Genomic DNA, 25143 nt, shown 5'->3' on the forward strand with positions numbered 1-25143 from the left:
ATCTTTATAAAATATACACACATTAGATACAAAAATACATCAGGGCTTTAAAATGAAATAAAGAAGGATCCATGGAACAATCATTGCCTTCTGGTATTTGTCTAAAAGCAGATTTGGTATAGCAGGTTTCTCTATATCCCTGCTATAGTTTTTGTTCTTTCTTTCTTTTTTTTTTTTTAAACGATAAAGCAAACACTTAATAGTATTCTGAATCTTGGTAACTGCATTAGTCAATATCGAATAAAAAGTATCTATTTGAAATTAAAACGAAATCAAACTTTCCATAGTCTACAGTAACTTAACTTTAGCCTCTGAAACCAAGTTAATAAAGGTCAAGTTGTGAGTTTAGTCCCTATCTACTTAATTGACACCTAAGCCACAAAACAGTGGTGCTGAAATCAGTTGGGAGGCAATTATCTGCCACCATATAAATATAGATCACACCCAGAGTAAATAAATGGTGAAGAGAAATCAAGATTACTACAAAAAAAAAAAAAAATTCAAAGAGACAGTTTTCTTTAAAAGGAGAAAATAACCGATTTATGAAATTAGGAGAATATTTTATCACATCTGCTCTTTTCTTAAATTTCTTTCCCACAGTTCTTTTCTCATAGGATAATTCAACTAATAATGGTATATAATTTTATCAGTGAGCCTATGGAACAAGTTAGGATATTTTCCTTTTATCTGAGATTTGACTTTTATTATTACTTGACAAACAAAAGTAAAATTAGAAGCCTGTCAGAACTCTTACTGGATGTGGTAATGACTTTAGGAACTTGCTTTCTTCTGTGTTATTTCTGAATCCATGTTATGACAGGCGTCTAAGTTACATAATTAATCCCTGTCCACTGAAAAACTGTTTGCAACAGACGTGAAATTCTGTTAACTTATATATAGTAATTAACATGCAATACAAGTTGGATTTTTCTCTAAAATCACAGTTTTGACTGAAGACAGAAATATGTAATGGCTTTGGAAGACAAACCTAAGTAGATGAAAATATATCACTCATATACATCAAGAAAACTGACTCAATGCTGTAAAATAAGCTCATAATTTCTTAACTTATTAAAGTGTTACCTCAAACAAGAAACTAAAAAGATTTTGAATAGAAATCCAAAAAGGGTAGATTAAAATATATATAATCTTCAACCAAACAAGGATTGAAAGAAAAAATAATAAATTTAAAAATATATAATTAAATGATATATAATAAAACATATGAATAATGGGAAAAAAATCTTAATTTTATCCTAAAGTTTCAACACTGACCTCCACCAAAACCTTCTCCAAGCTCTAAGCAAATGTGAGTTATACTTTCTTCCTCTATCCAATTACTCTTTTGTGGAAACACCCATAAAATGTTCCACAGTCCAAATGTAGAAGATGTAACCTCAAAAAATTCTTGAGAGGATTAAATGACTTAATATTTACTAAGTACCTAGCATGGTGCCTGGCACATAGCAAATACTCAAAACATGGTGTTATTATACTTGTTCGTTAATACTAATAGCAACTTTCATTTGCATAGCATTTCTTCACAATAACTTCTCAAACTATACAAAATTCTTACTAGTTTACAGAATTCACACTGATGTTCAATATTCCTGGATGTCTGTAAAATTTGAGTAAGAACATAGAAAAATCATAGTGATTCGCCCAGGGAACTACTATGTTATCTCTGATTCTGGAAATAAAGGTTTTAGGGCAATTGTGTTTACCCTTAAGTTCAGCTAAAAAAAAATTAATATATGTAGCACACACATTCCTATAATTCACTAATTTAACTACACTCTTGAAATTATTGAAATTTTAAACTTGTTTTAGCTGAATTTGCAATTTTCAATGTATCCTTAACCACTTCCTTTTAACCTTCTGAGGTGTACTATTAATAAAACACCTGATAGTGTATTCTACTATTCTAAAAATTGATTATAAATTTGTACTCTCTCTATATATGATTAAATACGAAAGGCTTTTTAAGTCAATATAAGAATTCCTAGATTTCCAAAGTAAGATTTAAAAAAAAATTTGCTTCATAATAAACAGAATACACACTCAATGAATGAGATTTACGTTCCACAAAATAGTTCTAAAAGATAATTAGTAAGACGTGATGCTGATGAAGTCCCATTTCCTAAATATCCACTACGGAGACTAATGCATCTTCTAAGTCTTCAATCAAAGAGACAAAATATAACAGATATAAAATAAATTGCAATCTGTAATGTATAGTGATTCACAGGGACCTAAAAAAACAATCAAAAGGAAAACTCATCTTGCTTTGTTCCCAGGAAAAGGGCATGATAACTGCTTAAGTATCCACGTCTCTCATTTAAGACTTTCGAAGTCCTTTTCTGTGATTCCATGATTACCACACAACCTCTAGTTATTAACTTGGCTTCCCAAGTTCTTGGATACAAGAAAGAGTGCACTGGATTTTCAACTTGAAAATTCTGATTCAACATAAACTGGCACTGTAATGTGTACATCATTCTCTAGGTTAGTTTGAACTGGGTTCCTCAAGTCTGGGCAATACATGGGTCTACACATTTGAGCTTCTTAGGTTGGGACTATGAGAAACAGACACTTTCTCATTGACAACTGCTACAATCATTTCTTGTTTTTCACCTCCCTGTCTTTAACCTGTCCCTAAAATGAAACATGTTAGCCAAACCTAATTTAGGCAGATTCATTTAAACACGAAAATGGCTTATTAAAACCCAAGTAACAGCCTAGAATTTAAACCAAAACATAGGATGTATATTTACACAGCCTCATTTATATTAAGTCTATTCCCCATCCCCACCCCCCAAGAAACAAAACAAAACTGATATTCAAATCGTAATGTAAGGCAAAAATTCAGAAATTATTTTTGCGCTTGCAACAGCTGGGAGCATTATTTATAAAGCTGTTTAGCATATGTGACTCAATTATCCCAAGACTTTAAAAAGTATTTAAGAGAAATCCCACCTGGTACAGAGAAGGGTAGGAATACTTGCATTTGAAGTGCATAAATTTGGGTCTTCAAATGATAACTTAGACTTTTCGCACGAGTCATTCAAAAGTAATTGTATTAATACTCCTTCAAAAAAAAATCTCTCTTACACACTCCAAAGCATTCAGGCTCACACTAGATACGCCAGCTCCTCCACTGTGTTCGTTTAAGTATCATTTATGATAAGGAGAAAATGCACACAAAATTCTCAGTTCGCCTAAAATAAATAAATGTCTACTATTATTCCTAAATCCACAGGGCAGAATTCTCTTAGAACCGTGATGCCAAGAACTTCCACCGCAAGTGAAATTGTCTTCGCAATCTCTATCTCTAGGAGACTGAAAGGCCGCAGAGATGCTTGAGGATCCTGAAGGGAGGCTAGGGAGGCAGACGGAGGGGGCGGAGGGAAGGGGAGAGTCCCACAGAGGAACTGCATTAGAAGGAAAGACTTTGATAACGTCTAAGGGAGAGGCGGTTAGCTACAGGGAAAACAAACAAACAAACAAACAAACAAACAAAAAAACAGACCTATTTCCAGATTATGTACGTTGTAAAGAAAACGCAAAGTGATGAGGGTAAGGAAACGTGGTCAAAAACAAAAACAAAAAAAACAAACAAAAAATTAACCCTCTATGGCCAGAGGGTTAAGAGAAGTCGACAAAAGGAGAAAGGGGAGGAGGGCGGGGGCGAATAAAGGCCCCAAAGACCAGGAATTGAAAAAAAAAGTACCCGATTTGTGAGCTTGGCCGTGGTCCGGATCTTCTGTCCTGATAAGCAGATGGCAAGAGGAAAGGATCACAGTTACTCAGGGTGGCAGAGAGTAACGCGTTTACAAGGGTAACCAGCCCTGCACAAGAAGATGTCGTCTCTCTTTCCACCTGCTCCGCTCAGTCCTTTGCCTCTTACTCTAGCACCAGTGGCATTCAGGCAAAACACTGCCAAAGTCTGCACCGCTGGAGGACAGCAAAAGGAAAATACCTGAGTCCCAGTAATCACACGGGAAGCGACAGGAGGAGGAGCCGCGGACAACTGGAGCCTGGGCTGGATCCTCACTAGCTCCGGTCAAACCCCAACTCTTACGGGTGGGGCGGGCAACTTCCGCCCAGAGCAAGGAAAGCGTCACATCCGTCTAATGTCTTCACCCCCTCCTCCCTTCTCCGCTCTAGCTACGTTTGCAACGTTCTGACTTCCTCTTCCAGGAGACTTTGGCCTAGTCGCAACACCTGACGTGGACTACATAACCCAGCATTCATCACGGCAAGTGGATTTCCGGGTCAAGAGGTCCGCGCTGGGTACATCACCATGGAAGCAATCGGTTTGGTCACGTGGTGCCCTTGGTTACGCCCGGTGGCAGCTGTGGGGTCTACGGCTCAGACGGGGGCCATTTTGCCAGAGGCTGCCTCCCGGAGTTGGGGGCGGCCTGGCGGCGGGCTGAAGCTGTTCTTTTTCGTCTTCTGCAGCTTGGGGCTTGCAGAGGATCTGGAAGTCCGGGCTCCATCGAGCCCTTCGGAGACGGCAATGATTTCTTCCAACCACCGCCACCTAACGACCCTACATGGCGGCTGCGCCCTCCGCTCTGCTTCTGCTGCCGCCCTTTCCAGTCCTCTCTGCCTATCGGCTCCAGAGCCGCAGTCGTCCTTCCGCCCCAGAGACTGATGATAGTGGAGTTGGGGGCATTATGAGAGGAGAGAAAAACTACTACTGCCGTGGAGCTGCGGGGGACCACGGTTCCTGCCCCACTACAACTTCGCCTCTGGCCTCGGCCCTCTTGATGCCCTCGGAGGCAGTCTCAAGCAGCTGGTCTGATTCTGGAGGCGGTTTGTCAGGGGGAGATGAAGAGGAGACTCGGCTCCTTCAACTCCTCCGCACCGCGCCGGATCCTTCTGAGGCCTTTCAGGCTTTGCAAGCTGCTTTGCCGCGGCGGGGCGGTCGACTTGGCTTCCCCCGACGCAAGGAAGCTTTGTATCGGGCACTGGGCCGAGTGCTTGTGGAAGGAGGTATTGATGAGAAGCGGCTCTGCTTGCAACTTCTCTCAGACGTTCTCCGGGGTCAGGGGGAGGCAGGCCAGCTGGAAGAGGCCTTTAGCTTAGCACTTTTGCCTCAACTAGTTGTCTCGTTACGGGAAGAGAATCCAGCCCTGCGGAAAGATGCGCTGCAGATCCTGCATATATGTCTGAAACGTAGTTCTGGAGAGGTGCTGAGAACGCTTATACAACAAGGACTGGAAAGTACCGATGCCCGACTTAGAGCGTCCACAGCACTACTGCTTCCCATCTTGCTTACTACTGAGGACTTGTTGCTTGGTCTGGATCTCACCGAGGTGATAATATCCCTAGCCCGAAAGCTTGGTGATCAGGAGACAGAAGAAGAATCTGAGACAGCTTTCTCCGCACTTCAACAAATTGGGGAGCGACTTGGCCAAGACAGGTTTCAATCGTATATTTCTCGTCTCCCCTCTGCCCTGAGGAGACACTACAATCGCCGCCTGGAGTCCCAGTTTGGAAGTCAAGTTCCTTATTATTTGGAACTTGAAGCCTCTGGATTTCCTGAAGATCCCCTTCCCTGTGCAGTGACTCTTTCCAACAGCAATCTTAAATTTGGGATTATTCCTCAGGAGCTGCATTCACGATTATTGGATCAGGAAGACTATAAGAACCGAACCCAGGCCGTCGAAGAACTAAAGCAGGTGCTGGGAAAATTTAACCCTAGTTCTACTCCTCATTCTAGTCTTGTTGGCTTCATTAGTTTACTATATAATTTATTAGACGATTCTAACTTCAAAGTGGTTCATGGCACACTTCAAGTCCTGCATTTACTGGTTATTCGCCTTGGAGAGCAGGTACAGCAGTTCTTGGGACCAGTTATAGCAGCTTCTGTCAAAGTGCTGGCAGACAACAAGCTGGTGATCAAACAAGAATACATGAAAATCTTCCTCAAGCTAATGAAGGAAGTAGGACCTCAGCAGGTGCTTTGTTTACTCCTGGAACATCTCAAACATAAGCATTCCAGAGTGAGAGAGGAGGTGGTGAACATTTGCATCTGCTCCCTGCTGACCTATCCTAGTGAGGATTTTGACTTGCCCAAACTGTCCTTTGATCTTGCCCCAGCTCTTGTAGATAGCAAACGCAGGGTACGCCAAGCAGCTTTAGAAGCTTTTGCCGTATTGGCATCATCAATGGGCTCAGGTAAAACCAGCATCCTTTTTAAAGCTGTGGATACTGTTGAACTGCAAGATAATGGAGATGGAGTGATGAATGCTGTGCAGGCCAGATTGGCTAGGAAAACCTTACCAAGGCTAACAGAGCAGGGATTTGTGGAATATGCAGTACTGATGCCATCTTCTGCCGGGGGTAGATCAAACCATTTGGCACATGGAGCAGATACGGACTGGCTTTTGGCTGGTAACAGAACTCAGAGTGCACACTGTCACTGTGGTGACCACGTAAGGGATAGCATGCAAATTTATGGATCTTACAGTCCAACTATTTGTACCCGAAGGGTATTAAGTGCAGGAAAAGGAAAAAATAAATTACCGTGGGAAAATGAGCAGCCTGGAATCATGGGAGAAAACCAGACCTCCACTTCCAAGGATGTAGAGCAGGTATGCTTCTCTAATTTTCTTGAGTCGAAAGTGTGAAGAATTTAAATGAAAATATGCCTGCGATGACTGAAGGGTGAGTCTGCTTGAGGGAAACATGTTATGCTTTGTTTTAAATCAATTTTAAATCCACTGAATGTTGATGTGGGTACTCATTATAATGGTACAGATCACAAAGGACCATTTAATAGGCTTCCTGCTTGATAGATTTAATTAAGTTTGAGACACGTGATATAGACAATACCTAGATTCAGTTTGAGTTTGTTACTGTGGCATGTCAGTTTATCTCATCATACAACAAACATTGAATACCTAGTAGGTGCCAGATAAAGAGCTAAATTCTGGGAATGAAGATGAGGCCAGTTTCACACAGTTTAGGAAAAAGGTCAGACCTAGGAATTAGCAATTAACAAATTCGCTAAGTGCTAAAATAGAAATACAAAGACTGCAGGAATACTGAAGATAAAAAAAATAATTCCACTAGAAAAGTAAAAAAAAAAAAAAAAAAAAGCATCCGCAGAAGATATGACATTTGAACTGAGATTTTACCCCCGAAGCTTTTATTTAAAAAATTCCAAATCTATAGGTAAGAGTACAATGAATACCCATATACTTCATCTGTATTTACCAGATGTAACATCTTGACGTATTTCCTCCATATTTGCTGAACTATTTGAAAGTAAATTGTGGATATCTTGAGATTTCACTCCTAAATATCTCAGCATATATCTCCTAGGAATGACATTCTCCTTTATATCCATAAATCATTATTGCACCTCAGACTATCAGTAGTAATTCAGTAATATGTAGCAGACAGCCTGTAATTAAATTTCCCCAATTGTCTCCAAAAGTGTTTTATATTTCTTGTTTTACTTTTATCATCCAGGATCTAGTCAAGGTTCATGTGGTTAATGTTCCTTGTAATTTTATCTAGAATAATATCCTGCTTGTTGTTTGTTTCTTTGTTTTTTCATGGCTTTGGCCTTTTATAAAAAGAGTTTGGGGTAGTTTTGTAGAATGTCCCTAGTTTTAAATTTATATGTTTACTTGATTAGATTCAAAATAAATATTTTTAGGAAAATATTACATAGGAGATACGTATATATGAAGGAGAAGCTAAGTAGTGTGAACTTCACAGTACATTACATTATGAGGCAAATGATATCAGGTTGTCCCATCACTGGTGATGCTTAATTTTTTGGATAATGCTTAATGTTTGGATAAGGTGGTAATAGCCAGATCTCTCCATTGTAAAGGTACATTTTCCTCTTTAGAATTAGCATATAATCGGCCGGGCGCGGTGGCTCAAGCCTGTAATCCCAGCACTTTGGGAGGCCGAGACGGGCGGATCACGAGGTCAGGAGATCGAGACCATCCTGGCTGACACGGTGAAACCCCGTCTCTACTAAAAAATACGAAAACTTAGCTGGGCGAGGTGGCGGGCGCCTGTAGTCCCAGCTACTCGGGAGGCTGAGGCAGGAGAATGGCGTAAACCCGGGAGGTGGAGCTTGCAGTGAGCTGAGATCCGGCCACTGCACTCCAGCCTGGGTGACAGAGCGAGACTCCGTCTCAAAAAAAAAAAAAAAAAAAAAAAAGAATTAGCATATAATCTTAGAATTAGTATATAGAATTAGCATATAGCGTAATAGTAAAATGATACTTGGAGACCGTAAGAATACCCCAACAACTTTTCACCCACTGTGTTTAGCATCCATCAATGGTCTTTATCTGTATCATTTATTATACTGGGGACTTACAAATTGTAATTTTGTTTTTGTTTTTGTTTGAGATGGAGTCTCTCAGCTCATTGCAACTTCTGTCTCCCGGGATCAAACAATTCTCCCACCTCAGCCTCCTGAGTAGCTGGGATTACAGGTGCCCACTGCCACGCCCAGCTAATTTTTGTATTTTTAGTAGAGACAGGGTTTCACCATGTTGGCCAGACCTGTCTCAAACTCCTGACCTCGTGATCCACCTGCCTCAGCCTCCCAAAGTGCTGGGATTACAGGCCTGAGCCACCGCACCCAGCCCAAATTGTAATTTTTAAATTACAAAGGCCGGGCAGAGTGGTTCACACCTGTAATGCCAGCACTTTGGGAGGCCGAGGCAGGCAGATCACCTGAGGTCAGGAGTTCGAGACCAGCCTGGCCAACATGGTGAAACCCCCATCTCTACTAAAAATACAAAAATTAGCTCGGTGTGGTGGTACGCACCTGTAATCCCAGGTACTCGGGAGGCTGAGGCAAAAGAATCACTTGAACCCAGGAAGCTGAGGTTTCAGTGAGCTGAGATGGCACCACTGCACCCCAGCCTAGGCAACAGAGGGAGACTCTGTCTCAAAAATAATAATAATAATAACAAATTAATTACAAAAAGAGTAATTTAAAAACATTGTAACATTTCTTCTCTATCGGCAATTCTTTTTTTTCTTGTATGTGTAATAATTATGTATTATTTTTTGTTACTAAATTTTTTTTTAACTTTTTTGTGCTAAAAGTGTCCCAAATTTGACTAGTGACTGGCTCCTGTGTCCTTTTAACATGACTGTTCTTTAGTCTTTGAGCACTTCCTTAACATAATATTTGGGATGATTTCTTGAGGCTAGGAGTTCGAGACCAGCCTGGACAACATAGTGAGCTCTCATCTCTACAAAAATAAAAAAACTTAGCCAGGCATGGTGGTGCATGCCTATAGTCCCAGCTACTTCGGAGGCTGAAGTGGGAGGATTGCTTGAGCCCAGGAGTTGCAGGCTGCAGCAGTGAGCCATGATTGTGCCACCGCACTCCAGCCTGCTCAACAGAGCAAAACCCAGACTCAAAAACAAAATGAAACAAAATAAGAGTAACATGATGCCTAGCCTTACTTTGGTTTTTTCTTGCTTCAGACTTGGAATCAGCCATTTTTTCAGAAGTCCTAGTACTGCCTTTTTATTGGGCAGCGGTATTTGAAAACAAAAGTCTGAGTATAGATTTGTTCATTGCTATTTCTTGCCATTGTGGTTTCACCCTTTCAGTGGACAGAACCAAGGAGTATCTGTTTTTTGTTCGCTTGTTATTTAATGCATTTATATTAATACCTCCAGTTCAAAACTAGTACTACAGGGTTCTTTCTCATCTTCCTTTATTCCATATTTGAATCTCCCTTTGTTCATAATAAAATCCCTGCTTCCTAACACCAGCAATATTTATTCATATGCTGTATCCTACAGTAACCCCCCCCCAAAAAAATTGCTAGACCAGTAACAGCAACCAACTACCTACTAAATAAAGTTTAAGATTTCATTACAGTTCTTTTTGTGTTTAGAATTATTCCACAGTCAGAATTTTGTGGTCAAACTTTTCTTAAATTAAGTCTTTTGTCTTAATTTTAATTAACATTCAAACAGTGTGATGAAAGATGAATAGGCACTTGTTACGTGTGGATAGATCTCAGTGAATTTCAGACTAAAGGAATAGCGTGTTTAGAGACACTGATTATATGAAAGAACTTAGTAAATTAATAAGAGAATGGGGAGTTTTTGCACAGCAGACACAAGGGGCCTAGTGGGAAGTAGCAGATGATACTGGAGATGTAGATAAGGGTAAAATATGGAGATGATATCTTGCAAATAATGAGTTTGGACCTTCTGCAATAGACCTCAAATGGGAGGAGGTGAATTGAGTGTTCTCTCTGGTTCCTTCCAATCCCAAAATGTGTAGATTTTTTGGAAATAATTTTCAGATTTATATAATCTGGTTATATGTTATTTCCTTGTATTATAAGCATTATCTGGCAGTGATGATTTTTTTTAAGCATTACTCTTAAGACTGCTTATCATGTGTCAAGTCTAAGATGTCAGTGTATATATTATTAAAAAGATTCTGGTGCTGGCCAAAGCAACAAGAATCTGAAGATAAGTGCATTTCTGAAATGCCAGCATAGACATACTTTGCTTTTGAAAGATGCTGTGGTGAAATCAAAACTTTACCCAGAAATCAAGTTGTAATTACTTGTTCAAAAAAGGTCTTAGAGGAACTATTTTAATAGCGGACAGGGAATAAATATCTAAACAGTTTATGTGTGCAGTTTTTAAAAATATATATACATACATATTTTAAATTATTGGACTTTATTTATTTATTTATTTATTTATTTATTTATTTATTTTTTTGAGACGGAGTTTCACTCTGTCGCCCAGGCTAGAGTGCTGTGTGGCGCAATCTTGGCTCACTGCAAGCTCCATCTCCCGGGTTCACGCCATTCTCCTGCCTCAGCCTTATGAGTAGCTGAGACTACAGTAATTCTTCTGCCTCAGGCTCCTGGACTCAAGAGTAACTGGGACTACAGCTACTACAGGCACCCGCCACCATGCCCGGCTAATTTTTTTGTATTTTTAGTAGAGATGGGGTTTCACCATGTTAGCCAGGATGGTCTCTATCTCCTGACCTCGTGATCTTCCCATCTTGGCCTTTGCCCAAAGTGCTGGGATTACAGGCGTGATCCACCGCACCCGGTCTGGACTTTAATTTTTAAAGCAGTTTTAGGTTCTCAGCAAATTTGAACAGAGAGTACAGATAGTTCCCATATACCCCTGTCCACACAAGAACAACCTGACCCACCTCATCCTGTACTTTAGGGGTACATTTGTTATAATCAGTGAACCCATATTAACATATAATTATCACCCAAAGCCCATAGTTGCATTAAGGTTCACTCTTGTGTTGTACATTCTATGGGATTTTGGCAAATGTATCCATGTCTTATGTTCAGTACATTCTATGGGGTTTTGACAGTGTATCCATGTCTTGTATCCACCATTATAGTATCATAACAGTAGTTTCAGTGCCCTAAAAATTCTCTGTTCTTTACATGTACATTCTTCCCTCCCTCACCCCATTCCCAACCCTTAGCAACCAGTGGTCTTTTTTTCTGTCTCCATAGTTTTGTCATTTCCAGAATGTCACATACTTGGAATTATATAGTATCTTGCATTTTCAGATTGGTTTCTTTCACTTAGTAAAATGCATTTAAGTTTTCTTTATGTCTTTTCAAGGTTCCTTCCTTCCTCCTTCCCCTTCCCCTTCCCCTTCCCCTTCCGTTCCCTTTTTTTTTTTTTTTTTTGACAGAGTCTTGCTCTGTCGCCCAGGCTGGAGTACAGTGCGATCTCGGCTCCCTGCAACCTCTGCCTCCCAGAATCAAGTAATTCTTCTGCCTCAGGCTCCCAAGAAGCTGAGACTACAGGCTCACACCATCATGCCCGACTAATTTTTTGTATTTTTAATAGAGATGGGATTTCACCATGTTGGCCGGACTGGTCTTGAACTCCGGGACTCAAGCAGTTGCCCACCCTGGCCTCCTGAAGTGCTGGGATTACAGGCACGAGCTACTGCGCCTGGCCTATCAGATGTATCTTTTGAAAATATTTTCTCCCAGTTTGTGTCGTGTCTTCTCATTCTCTTGACATTAACTTTCTCAGAGCAGAAGTTTTAAAATTTTAATAAAGTCCAGTGAATCAGTTTTTTCTTTCATGGATCATGCCTTTGGTATCATATCTAAAAAGTCATCACCATACCCAAGATCATCTAGGTTTTCTCCTGTGTTGTCTTCTAGGTATTTTATAGTTATACAATTTACATTTAAGTCTATGATCCATTTGGAGTTAATTTTTATGAAAGCTGTAAGATCTCTTTCTAGATTCATTTTTTCACATGTGCATGTTCAGTTGTTGCAGCACCATTTGTTGAAAACACTATCTTTTCTCCATCGTCCTTACTTCTTTGTCAAAGATCAGCTGACTGTATTCATGTGGGTCTTTTTCTGGGCTCTTTACTCTGCTCCATTGGTGTGTCTATTTTTGCCCATAACACATTGTATTGATTACTGTAGCTTTATGGTAAATCTTGAAGTTCCATAGTGTCAGTCTTCTGACTTTGTTGTTTTCCTTCCATGTCGAGTTCACTCTTCTGGGTTTTTTGCCTCTCATTATAAACTTTAGAATCAGTTAGTTGATGTCCAAAAAATAACTTGCTGAGAATTTGGTTGGGATTGCATTGAATCTATAGATCACGTTGAGAAAAACTAACAGCTTGACAATATTGAGTCTTCCTATCCACAAACATGGATTATCTCTTCATTTATTTAGCTCTTCTTTGATATCTTGCATTGGAGTTCTATACATTCCTCATATAGATATTGTACGTATTTTGCTAAATTTATATTGAAGTACCCTACTTTTGTATGCTAATGTAAATGATAAATTTTTTAAAAAATTTCAAATTCCACTGGTTCATTGCTGGTATAGAGGAAAATGCTTGACTTTTGCACATTAACTTTGTGTCCTGCAATCTTGCTATAATATAATCGTGTATTAGTTGCAGGAGGATTTTTTTTTGTTGTTAATTCTTTGAGACTTTCTATGCAGACAATCATGTCATCTGTGAACAAAGACAATTTTCTTTCTTTCCAATCTGTATACTTTTTATTCCTTTTCTTGTCTTACTGCATTAGTTTGGACTTCCAGTATGATATTGAAAAGCAGTGATGAGAGAGGACATCCTTGCCTTGTTTCTAATCTTAGTGGGAAAGTTTTGAGTTTTTCATAATTATGATGTTATCTGTATGCTTTTTTGTAGTGTTCTTTATAAAGTTGAGAAAGTTCCCCCTGTATTCCTAGTTTACTGAGAGTTTTCATCATATATGGATATTAGTTTTTGTCGAATGCTTTTTCTGCATCTATTGATATAATTATGTGATTTTTCTTAAACCTGATGATGTGATGGGTTATATTAATTGATTTTCAAATGTTGAGCCAGCCTTGCATACCTGGGATAAATCCCACTTGGTTGTGGTGTATTATTCATTTTATATATTGTTGGATTCAATTTACTAATATTGTGTTGAGGATTTTCACATGTTTGTTCATGGGTGATATTGGTCTGTGGGGATTTTGTTTTGTTTTGTTTTTGTTTTTGTTTTTGTTTTTTTTCTTATAAGGTCTTTGCTGGTTTTTGTATTAGGGTAGTGCTGGCCTTGTAGAACGAGTCAGAAAGTATTCTCCCTGCTTCTATATTCTGAAATTAATTGTAGAAAATTGGTATAATTTTTTTAAAAAAATGTTTAGTAGAGTCCATTAGTAAACCCATCTGAATCTGGTGCTTTCTGTTTTGGAACGTTATTAATTACTCAATTTCTTTACAGATACAGACCTAGTCAAATTATCCTTATCTTCTTGTATGTGTTTTTGCACATTGTGTCTTTCAAGGAATTGATCCATTTCATCTAGGTTACCCAATTTATGAACATAGAGTTGTTAACAGTATTCCTTTATTATCCTTTTAATGTTTATGGGATTTGTAGTAATAGTCTCTCTTTCATTTCTGATATTGGTAATTTGTTTCTGTGTTCTTCTTAGTTAGCCTGACCAGAGGCTTACCAATTTTATTGATCTTTTCCAAGAACCCGCTTTTGTTTTTGTTGATTTTCTGTTGATTTCCTGTTTTCAGTTTCACTGATTTCTATGCTAATTTTTTATTTTTTATTTTTCTCCTGCTTACTTTGGATTTAATTTGCTCTTCCTTTGCTAGTTTCCTAAGATGTGCACTTAGATGATTGATTTTAGATCTTTCTTCTTTTCTGATATATTCATTCAATGCCATAAATTTCCTCTTCCAGGCACTGCTTTCACTGCCTACCACAAATCTAGATACATTGTATTTTCATTTAATTCAAAATATTTTAAAATTTCACTTGAGATTTCTTTGACTTATATGTAACTTAGAAGTGTGTTTAATCTACAAGTATTTTGGGGTTTTCCATCTGTATTCTGTTCTCACATTGCTATAAAGAACTACCTGAGACAAGGTAATTTATAAAGAAAAGAGATTTAACTGACTCACAGTTCCTTATGGCTGGGGAGACCTCAGAAACTTACAATTATGGCAGAAAGTGAAGAGGAAGGAGTCACCTCTTACATGGCTGGAAAAGGAGGAAGAGAGGGCAAAGAGAGATGCCATACAGTTTTAAACAACCAGATCTCTTGAGAACTCACTATTATGAGAACAGCAAAGGGGATATCCAACCCCATGATCCAATCATCTCCCAGCAGCCCCTCTTTCAACATTGAGGATTACAATTTGAAATGAGATTTGGGCCAGGCCACAAACCCAAACCACATCACCATTTTAATTTGATCTGAGAGCAGATATTGTATGATTTCTATTCTTTTAAATTTGTTAAAGTGTGTGTGTGTGTGTGTGTGTGTGTGTGTGTGTGTGGCGATAGAACGTGGTGTTTCTTAGTGTTCCATGTGAATTTGAGAAGAATGTGCAATCTGTTGTTGGATAAAGTAATCTATAGATATCGATTACATCTAGTTGATTGATGATGATGTTGAGTTCAACTCTGTCTTTATTGAATTTTCTGCCTGCTGGATCTGTCCATTTCTGATTGAGGGGTAATTAAGTTTCCAACTATAATAGTGGGCTTGTCTATTTTTTCTTGTAATTCTATCAGTCTTTGCCTCATTTAATTTGACACTGTTGTTGGGCATACATTAAGAATTGTTTTGTTTTCTTGGAATATTAATCCTGTTACTATTATGTGATACCCCTCTTTATCCCTGATAACTTTTCTTGCTCTGAAGTCTGCTCTGTCTGAAATTAATGTAGCTACTCTTGCTTTCTTTTGATTAATGTTAGCATGGTGTACCTTTCTCCATCTCTTTACTTTTAATTTATATCTGTCTTTATATTTAAAGTGGATTTCTTGTAGATAGCATATATAGTAATTACTTATTTAAGTTCCTCGATAGGCTCTGTTAAACCATGACTTTCAGTGAAATGACATACAGTAAGTCCTCCAATAATGCTATTTTGTTCAACATCATTTTGCTATAATGTTGATGAGAAAAACAAATTGGTTTTGTTATACATTGTTGTGCTTAAAGTGGCAGTCTCGAATAACTTATTGGTGATGTTAAGTGAGAACTTACTGTACTTGGGTCTTGTTTTTTGATCACTCTGACAATCTCCGTCTTTTAATTGTTAGACATTTAAAGTGTTTATTGATATAGTTGGATTAATATCTACCATAACTGTTGTTTTCTATTTGTTGCTCATGGTCTTTGTTCCTGTTTTTGTCTTCTGTTTTTTGGCTCCTTGTGGTTTTAATTGAGAGTTTAACATGATTCAGTTTTCTCTTCTTTCTTAGCATATCAATTATACTGCTGCTTTTTTTTTTTTTTCTTAGTAGTTTCCCTAGAGTATGCAATACACATTCACAACTAACTAATCCACATTCACTTTCAGGTAACAATATACTACTTCACAGGTAACCCAAGTACCTTATAATAACAGAATATTCCTAATTTCTTCCTCCTGTCACCTGTTTAATGCTGTCATTCATTTCATTTATACATAAACACACAGACACACACAGAAGCATACATAATCAAATACATTGTTGCTATTATTTTGAATGGTTTTCTGTTAGATCTGTTTATGAAAAATAAGTTTTTTTTTTTTAACCTTTACTTATTCTCCTCCAGTGCACTTCCTTTATCCAGGTTTCTGACCTATATAATTTTCCTTTTCTCTGAAAAACTTCAATGTTTCTTACAAGGTAGATCGTACTAACAACAAATTCTCTCAATTTCTGTTTGTCTGAGAATGTCTTTATTTTTCTTCACTTGTGAAAGACTGTTTCCCGGGGTATAGAATTCTAAGTTGATGTTTTGGGTTTTTTTTCTCTCAATACTTTAAATATTTCACTCCACTTTCTTCTTGTTTGTATGGTTTCTGAGAAGTTAGATGTAATTCTTATCTTTGCTCCCTCATAGGTAATTTTTTTTTCCTTTAGCTTCTTTCAGGATTTTTATTTTTGATTTTTTGTAGTTTGAAGATGATATGCCTAGGTGTAGTTTTTCTGGCATTTCTCCTGGTTTTTCTCTGAGTTTCCTAGATCTGTGGTTAGGTTTCTAACATTAACTGGGGGAAATTCTTAGTAATTATCGCCTCAAATATTTCCTCTGTTCTTTTCTATATTCTCTTCCTAGTAATCCAATTGTACATATGTTACACCTATTGTAATTTTCCCACAGTTCTTGTATATTCTCTTCTCTTTTTTTCAGGCTTTTTTTCTTTAAGTTTTGGAAGTTTTTATTGTCATATCCTCAAGCTCAGTGATACTTTCCCCAGCTATGTCCAGTTTACTAATGAGCCCATTAAAGGCATTCTTTCTTTCTGTTACTATGTTTTTGATCTCTAGGTTTCTTTTTTGTACTTTCTTAGAAGCAACGCTTCATGGCTTACATTATCCGTTTGTTGTTGCATGTTGTCTACTTTTATCACTATAGCCCTTAGCATATTAATTATAGTCTTAGAAAATTCCTGGTATGTTAACTCCAAAATTCCTTCCATATCCAATGCCAGTTATGATGCTTGTTCTGTCTTTTCAGACTTCATTTTTCCCTTTACTGTGCCTTATTATTTTTTGTTGATAGGTAGACATAATATACTAAGTAAAAGGAACTGTGGTAAATAGTTCTTTAGTAATGTACTATTAAGGTGTGAGAGGTGGGGAAGTGATCTATTGTGCTTTAATTACACTTTTGATGAGTATAATTTTATGGTTGCAATAAAATATCTTAGCATTTTAAAAAAGAAAATTCCTGATACCTTTACCCCTTTTGGTGTGTGTGTCTGGAAAAAAAAGTTAATACAACATTTCTGCCATATCCGATGCTGGTTCTGATGCTTGTTCTGTCTCTTCAGACTTTGTTTTTACCTTTTACCGTGCCTTATAAGTTTTTGTTGACAGGTAGACGTGATATGCTAAATAAAAGAACTGTGGCAAATAGGTCTTTAGTAATGTACTATTAAGGTCAGGGGGTGGGGAGTGTTCTTTAGTGCTTTAATTACACTTTTGATGAGTGTAATTTTATGGTTGGCTCTCCCAATTTCTTCAGCATTTTAACAAAGAGAAATCTTGTTTCCTTTACCCCTTTCTGTGTATATTTTTTAAAATATCAGATAGCAATAATTTTGCTTAAAATTGCTAAATGATTAAAAACAGAGTTTTTGTCCCTTTCTGTGTATGTTTTTATTAGCCACTCTCACACAGATCAACTGAAAACATCCAATAACTGCGTTATATTGGAATTAATGAACTCAATAGATGCTCTACCAGGTGAAAGCCTAAACATAATGTAAAAATAAATACTAAGTTGAAGCAAGTTTTATTTTCTGTTAGCGGGAATAGCTATGTCTAATGTAAGTTAATAGATTGTATTAGTTTTAGTGTCTTTGAAGGTCAGTGTACATCTTGTTAAAGGACTTAGGTTCCACATTTTCTCCATATTCCATATTCTTTATTTCCTAAACCGCCCTTCCCTTTTTTTGGTGGGGGGTGGTGGTGGGTGGGATGGAGTTTCACTGTGTCACCCAGGCTGGAGTACAGTGGTGAGATCTTGGCTCACTGCAACCTCCGCCTCCCAGGTTCAAGCCATACTCCCACCTCAGCCTCCCAGGTAACTGGGATTACAGGTGCGTGCCACCACTCCTGGCTAATTTTTGTATTATTAGTGGAGACAGGGTTTCACCATGTTGGCCAGTCTGGTCGTGAACTCCTGACCGCAGATGATCCGCCTGCCTTAGCCTCCCAAAGTGCTGGGATTACAGGTGTGAGCCACCACGCCTGGCCTCCCCCACCTTTTTTTTTTTAATGAAGTGAGTTTGAACCTTTTTTTTTTTTCTAGTGACTCAGAACAACACAGCTTTTGTATTAGGATAACTCCCTTTTTAACAATATAAGAACATTGGATATAATATTTTGGTAGTACTGAGAGTATCATGATTTATAAAATCTTAGTGAAGTCAACTGGTGACTATATTTAGTTTTCTAGCCCTGTTTATAGATTTTTTTTCAAAATTACGAGATATGGTAAAGATAAAATGATTCCTGGATCAACTATACTGACTTCAGAATTGGTCTTTCTAAGAACGAATCTGATCTTGTAACCCACCTTTCAGAGTTCTCAAATCTCACCCTGATTACACTCACTTTGGTTAAAATCCTTCATTGGCTCCAACAATCTTCAAGATAAAATACAGAATTCAGTAATAGCCCCCTTTCCTCTTACTGCTTCCGCAAAAATTGCCCTATCCTTATTCCTGGCCTGTGTACATTTAACCTGTTGAGTTCTCTGGCCTTACATATACTGATCATTGCCTAGATTGCCCTTCCATATCCATCCTCTGACCCCCTTTTCCGGATAACATCTAATCCTTTGTTGCCTTATCTGAGGTCTTCTTTCATCACATGCTCCATCTCATCCTAAGCTTTCCCTATCACAGTGCTTCTAATTACAGTGAATTGAAATTTATTCTTCACAAGTTTTATTTCCCACTATACTCTGAGCACATTGAAAACAGAGATTATTTTAATCTTAATATCCAGTATCTTTAGCACAGTGCTTGGCACACAGGAGGCACTTGAAGATGTTTGTTGAGTGAATTAAAGTTATCTCAAGTGTAGATCATTTGTTTAATCAAGCTTTACCTTTAAAAAAAAAAAAAAACTCTTAAAATAATACCTGAAATGTAATGTTATTACGTATTTTAAACTTTTAGCTACCAGTCATCATGTGTATAGTCAATAAGACCAGCACATGATACTGGGGTTCTTATGCCTTATGTGAAAATCAGTAGTGAACATTTTGTTTTTAACAGTAAATTTAAGAATATGAAAATGCTTCTTTGGTCCTGTATTCTTACAGTTTCCTTCAGAAATAGTTTCGATATCAATTTCTCCCAGAAGTATCTCTCCTTGCTAACTAGATTTGTATACTAGCCCTCTACTTCTAAACCTAAAAATTAGTATTTTAAAAATACTGGAAAGCAATAATTTTGCTCAAAATTGCTAACGACTAAAACCAGAACATTAAGCATACAATTATGTTAAATTGTTTTATTTCTAGTAATTGAGTTAAATTATGTGATTTCATTTCTAAACATTTTTCTAAAACAAAGTAAAGTTAAATTGATCAATGTAGCCATCAAATGCATCTAACTCTTCATATTCTGCTTTATATATATGATTGATTGACTAGAAATAAAATAATAATTTGGGCCTTCTGAAGCCTTAGCATAAATTGAAGAAAATTAGACTGCCTTTTTAAATAGAAAAATTTGTAGTTCTTCCTATGAGACCCCACACAGAGAAATTTTAAATATGTTGGCCTTCTTAAAGGTGTTAAATGTATGACATGCTTTAGCCTTCTTTTTTTGACAGAGGGTCTCACTCTGTCACCCAGGCTGGAGTGCAGTGGCATGATCTCAGCTCACTGCAACCTCCACCTCCTGGGCTAAAGCGATTCTCCTGCCTCAGCCTCCCAAGTAGGTGGGACTACAGGCATGCACCACCAAGCCTGGCTAATTTTTTTTTGTATTTTTTGGTAGAGACAGGGTTTCACCATGTTGACCAGGCTGGTCTCAAACTCCTGAGTTCAAGCAATCCTCCCTCCACTGCCTCTGAAAGTGCTGGGATTACAGGTGTGAGCCACCGTGCCTGGCCTAGCCTTCTTTTTGAAAAGAACTGGGCAGCACCACCTGAGCTGATTTAAGGGAAATATAAATGGTTTCCGTTTGTATAAATACTAACATGAAAATTTGAGGATAGTTTGTGATTTGTGTGCTTTAAAACTGTAAAGGCAACATTCACAAAATCATTATAAGTTTTTAAAGATGTGTGCATGGGGATGTGCTTTCTGGAAAAGGGCACTGATTGAGAATCATGAAGAGTTAAGTTACCTTATTGGAGCAAAATATGAGGTAAAGTTAGTTTTCTCCTCTCCTCCCAAATTCCACTGTGCCCTCCAAAAAGGGTGGAGCAGATTACAAAGGACAATTGGCTGTTTGGAAAAAGAAAAAAAAAAATGTTTAGCTGATATTATAATTGAGCCTCCCTCAGTGAATACTAACCATACATGTATGACATAGATATAAAAATGAGATTTTTGTGCCTAAATGTTTCTAATTTACTTAGACAAAAATGTGAAGATTAAAAGATAATATAGCAAATTGGAGAGTTAAACATCAAATTATTGATAGAAGTGGTAGTTACTAAAAGAAGATCAAAGCCAGGAGCAGTGGCTCACACCTGTAATCCCAGCACTTTGGGAGGCCAAGGCAGGAGGAGTGCTTGAGCCCAGGAGTTTGAGAGCAGCCTGGACATATAGTAGAAGACTCTAAAAAAATACAAAAATTAGCCAGGCATGGTGGCACATGTCTGTAGTCCTAGCTACTTGGGAGACTCAGGTGGAGGATCACTTGAGCCTGGGAGGTCGAGGCTGTAGCGAGCTGAGATCATAGTGTCACTGCACATTAGCCTGGGGGACAAAGTGAGACCTTGTCTCAAAAATTACAAAAAAAAAAGAAAAAAGATGATCAAGAGCCAGGCATTGGTTAGTGACATTAAATATGAAATTTCCAGAAAAAAAAATCATAAATATTTCAATTACATATTCCTGTAGCCCATTTTGGAGATAAATAGACCAGTTTGTTTGGAAGGATGATTTTTTAAATGTAGTGGTGGCAGGCCAGGCGGGTGGCTTACGCTTGTAATCGCACCACTTTGAAAGGTCGGTGGGGGGGCGGAGCAGATCACTTGAGATCAGGAGTCTGAGACGAGCCTGGCCAACATGGTGAAACCTCGTCTCTAGTAAAAATACAAAAATTAGCTGGGCGTGGTGGTACGCACCTGTAATCCCAGCTACCCAGGAGGCTGAGGCAGGAGAATCACTTGAACCCAGGAGGTAGAGGTTGTAGTGAGCTAAGATGGCGCCACTGCACTCCAGCCTTGGCAACAGAGCGAGACTCCGTTGCCACCTGCCAAAAGTAGTGGTGGGAAATATGATTACAAGAGAGAGGGAGGGGCTAGATTGGAGGCTCTTGAATACCATGCTAAGGAATTTAACCTGTTATTTTGACAGTAATTTGAGACTGCTGGATGGTTTTTGTTCGTTTCTGTTTTGGGGGAGGGGGTCTTTTCTTTTTAAAACTCTGTTTAGAAAAATTAATCACAAAAGCAGCAATGTGTAGTTTTGTTTTGTTTTGTTTTAAAGAAAAGCTAGAGATTGGAGACTGGAAAACCGATTACATGCTTATTAGACTGATTTAGGTGTAAGTTGTTCATTTTTATGAGGATTAGCAGGGTATCAGGATTAGGAAAAAAGGGATGGATGCAAGAGATATTTCAAAGGATTTAGTGACTAAGTGTTGGAGGAGAGGGAGAGAAAGAGGAATAACTAAAATTTGAACAAAGTAACTAAATGCATCATAGATCCATGAAGAGATAAGAAAGCCTAGAAGGAGGAAGTTAATTTGGGGGGAAATACGAATTTTTGGTGAAGGAAGATAGAATATTCTACTTGAATTGGAAGACTGTTATTTAAGAGATATGAATATAACTGGAGATGTAGATTCTGGAAGTCATGTGCTGACGTAATTGCTGAAACTGTGAGAATGGATGGGCTCTCCAGTGAATGACTTACAGAGCAAGAGAGAGAGGGTAGGATCAAATCTTGTTATACAACCCCATTTAGAGAATAGCAGTAGGAGATATAACCAAATAAAGCAAAGAGAAGTGTGCCCACAAGTTGGAAGAGAGCCAAGAAAAATAGGTTTTAGAATCAAAATGGTGAGGGAGTTTCAAGGAGTCATCAGTGTTAAATGCAGCACAGAACTTGGGGAAAATGAAAATTGGAAAGCACCATTTGTTCTTATATATTACAGCCTACTACTTGTAAAGTGGTTTTTGAAGGTACTTTTCTCTTAATTTTAATCTTTCTTAATGTCCTCTTAAGTTTTCTGATTGTAAAAAAGTTATACATGCTCATTATAGAAAATTTGAAAAATATGGAAAAGCACAGAGGAAAAGTTTGTGCTTTTTTGTATTTCAAAAAATTAATCTCACTCCTAGAGGTCTACAATTAATAATTTGTTGCCTATACTTTCAGTATCATTTCAGTTTATGAATACAGGTGTAGGTTCTTCTATCCATCAATGAAAGTTTCCCCTTTACACTTAATTTTTTTTTTTTTTTTGAGAGGGAGTCTCCGTCTGTCGCCCAGGCTGGAGTGCAGTGGCACCATCTCGGCTCACTGCAAACTCCACCTCTCACGTTCAAGTGATTCTTCTACCTCAGCTTCCCGAATAGCTGGGATTACAGGCTCACGGCCACTATGCCTAGTTAATTTTTGTATTTTCAGTAGAGGTGGGGTTTTGCCATGTTGGCCAGGCTGGTCTTGTACTCCTGGCCTCAGTGTGATCCTCCCTCCTCTGCCTCTCCAAGTGCTGGGATTACAGGCCTGAGCCACTGTACCTAGCCTGAACATTTTTTTCTTTAACATAAAATAATCTGTAGTGGGATTTTTGATAGCTACTTATATCATATAATATATTATTATATCATATAATATCATGGTGTGTTTGATCTCTTACTTTGGAATATTTAGACTTTTAATTATGTTTTTGTTTCTGCTATTTAGTGGATTCTTTTTGTGCTCTGACATATTACAGGTTGGTAACCAGATTACTGTGATATTTCAAGTTTGCATCTCTGTGTATTTAGGAGTGTTTTAATGGGTTAGTGGAGTCAAGTAATCAGACATCATTAGCTGGCTACCATTTAGCTTTATTTTTCCTAACAGATTTCACTACAGGGTGGTAGGAATCATAGTAGTCAGTAATCTAGACTAAAAAGTAAGGAGTATACTTGCTTCATGTGTATGTGGGTACTAGGTCTGTAGTTTTTTCAAGGTAGAGGAATTGATTATTGGAAGGTCACTGGGGCATATAAAAGGGCAGTTTTAGTAGACTGTTACAGGCGGAAACCAAATTTAAAAGTTTATGAGGTGAATTGATGAGGAAACAGGCAGTAAGCAGTTATTCAGCATCTGTCTTTTTAATAATCTAATCTGTGCAAAACTGAGTGAGAGTTTATAAACTACTCTTTATTGCACTGCCCTAGGATTTTTGCCTCATTTAGTATTTAGCATATGTAAGTGATTTATTCCTTCTCCTCAATGATGGTAAACAGTATGATGGTAGGGACTGTCTTCTTTTTTGTTTAATTGTTTTTGTTTTTGTAACAGTACTAACTACAGTGCTCTTCCCACAAGTATCAACAAATATCTGTTAAATGAGAAAACATTTAAGGGTTTGACAGTGAAAGAAAAGACCAAGCAAGATAACAGCACAAGGATATAACAGGATAAGTTAGTACTGTGCTTTATTTTTAAGTAAAGAACACCTGATTTGGAAGAGTCAGAGAAAGGAGCCATCTGTGAATTACACATGCCTACTCTGTGTCTTTATTATGGTAGGTGTTAGACATGCAAAATGCAGCGATTCAGTCCCTGCAGTCATACTGGAGAGGGAAAGGAAAGGAGATAAGTTCCTAAGTAAAGATTAAATGGGTCAGGAACACAAGCATAGAGAGAGGTTAGCTTTGGGATAGAGAAGGAAGTCTTTTTCTCTGAAGCTAAAGGAAAAACAAAGAGAAGATGACTTAAAATATTAAAAATTTTTGCTGGGCGTGGTGGTTCACGCCTGTAATCCCAGCACTTTGGGAGGCCAAGGCGGGCAGATCCCAAGGTCAGGAGATTGAGATCATCCTGGCTAACATGGTGAAACCCCGTCTCTACTAAAAATACAAAAAATTAGCTGGGCATGGTGGCGGGTGCCTGTAGTCCCAGCTACTGGGGAGACTGAGGCAGGAGAATGGTGTGAACCCTGGAAACGGAGCTTGCAGTAAGCCAAGATCACGCCACTGCACTCCAGCCTGAGTGACAGAGCAAGACTCCATCTCAAAAAAAAAAAAAAAATTTGACGTAGCAGGAAACAGTGTGTATTTTAAGTCAAAAGAAAGGAAGATATGAGTTAAGTGCAGTGTTTATCAAATTTTAATATGCAAATAAATTACCTCAGGATCTTGTTAAAGTACAGATTCTGATTTAGTTTGTCTAGACTGGGGCCTGAGCCTACATGTGGAATAAGCTCCTAGATGTTGCTGATGCTGGTGGTCTGTGAACCACTTTGTGAGAAACAGGCTTCTAGATTCTGTTAAACTAAGGGGCAATTAAGAATGAAAAATAGAACATTAGAGATTTTAAGAATGTGGGATTTAGAATAGTTAATATAATATTTGATAAGAAATTAGAAAAACTAAAATTATTAAATTGTACTAATGTGTTTGGTATGGGTTAATCCTAAAACTTGAGATTTTCCTTGGATGTTGGATTGTTCCCGTTAAGATTTAATTTTCTTTTTAAAATTGTGTTGTGATGCATGAAGAATTTTAAAAACTTTTATTTTTTATGCTTGTGAAAATCGCAAACAACACAAAAGCATATCTACTCTTAGGATAGATGTTGCTTATGTCAGAGCTATATAGAACGAACTATTGGTAACAGGATATTTTACCGCGGAAAATGTAGAGGCTACTACCAGTATGTAAGTCTTTTGAGGCATTTGTTTTAGTCACCTTGCATGAATAATGGGTAAACTAA

The 25143-nt window shown here is 37.9% G+C and overlaps 2 protein-coding genes across 5 annotated transcripts in view; one reads left to right on the forward strand and one right to left on the reverse strand.

Annotated features, from left to right (window-relative positions):
- Positions 1-4110, reverse strand: part of KLHL28 (kelch like family member 28) — a 39054-nt gene extending 34944 nt beyond the window's left edge. Inside the window, exon 1 of one of the 3 annotated variants that reach the window (XM_025393025.1) lies at positions 3980-4110. Coding sequence is in view for 1 of the 3 variants with exons in the window: in XM_025393024.1 (XP_025248809.1) it covers positions 2977-3018 (42 nt within the window). In the remaining 2 variants the exon portion in view is untranslated. Of the gene's footprint in view, positions 1-2976; positions 3226-3979 lie in introns of those variants that run through there. The other 2 variants (XM_025393024.1, XM_025393026.1) reach the window with 2 other exon arrangements.
- Positions 4111-4324: 214 nt separating this feature from the next.
- The window catches only part of TOGARAM1 (TOG array regulator of axonemal microtubules 1), a 115450-nt gene continuing 94631 nt past the window's right edge, over positions 4325-25143 (forward strand). For both annotated transcript variants that reach the window (XM_025392846.1, XM_025392847.1), the window contains exon 1: positions 4325-6602. In XM_025392846.1, coding sequence (XP_025248631.1) covers positions 4557-6602 — 2046 coding nt within the window. In that variant the 5' untranslated portion in view covers positions 4325-4556. The remainder of the gene's footprint in view (positions 6603-25143) is intronic.

This window comes from Theropithecus gelada, chromosome 7b, assembly GCF_003255815.1.
Source record: "Theropithecus gelada isolate Dixy chromosome 7b, Tgel_1.0, whole genome shotgun sequence".
Classification (NCBI taxonomy): Eukaryota; Metazoa; Chordata; class Mammalia; order Primates; family Cercopithecidae; genus Theropithecus; species Theropithecus gelada.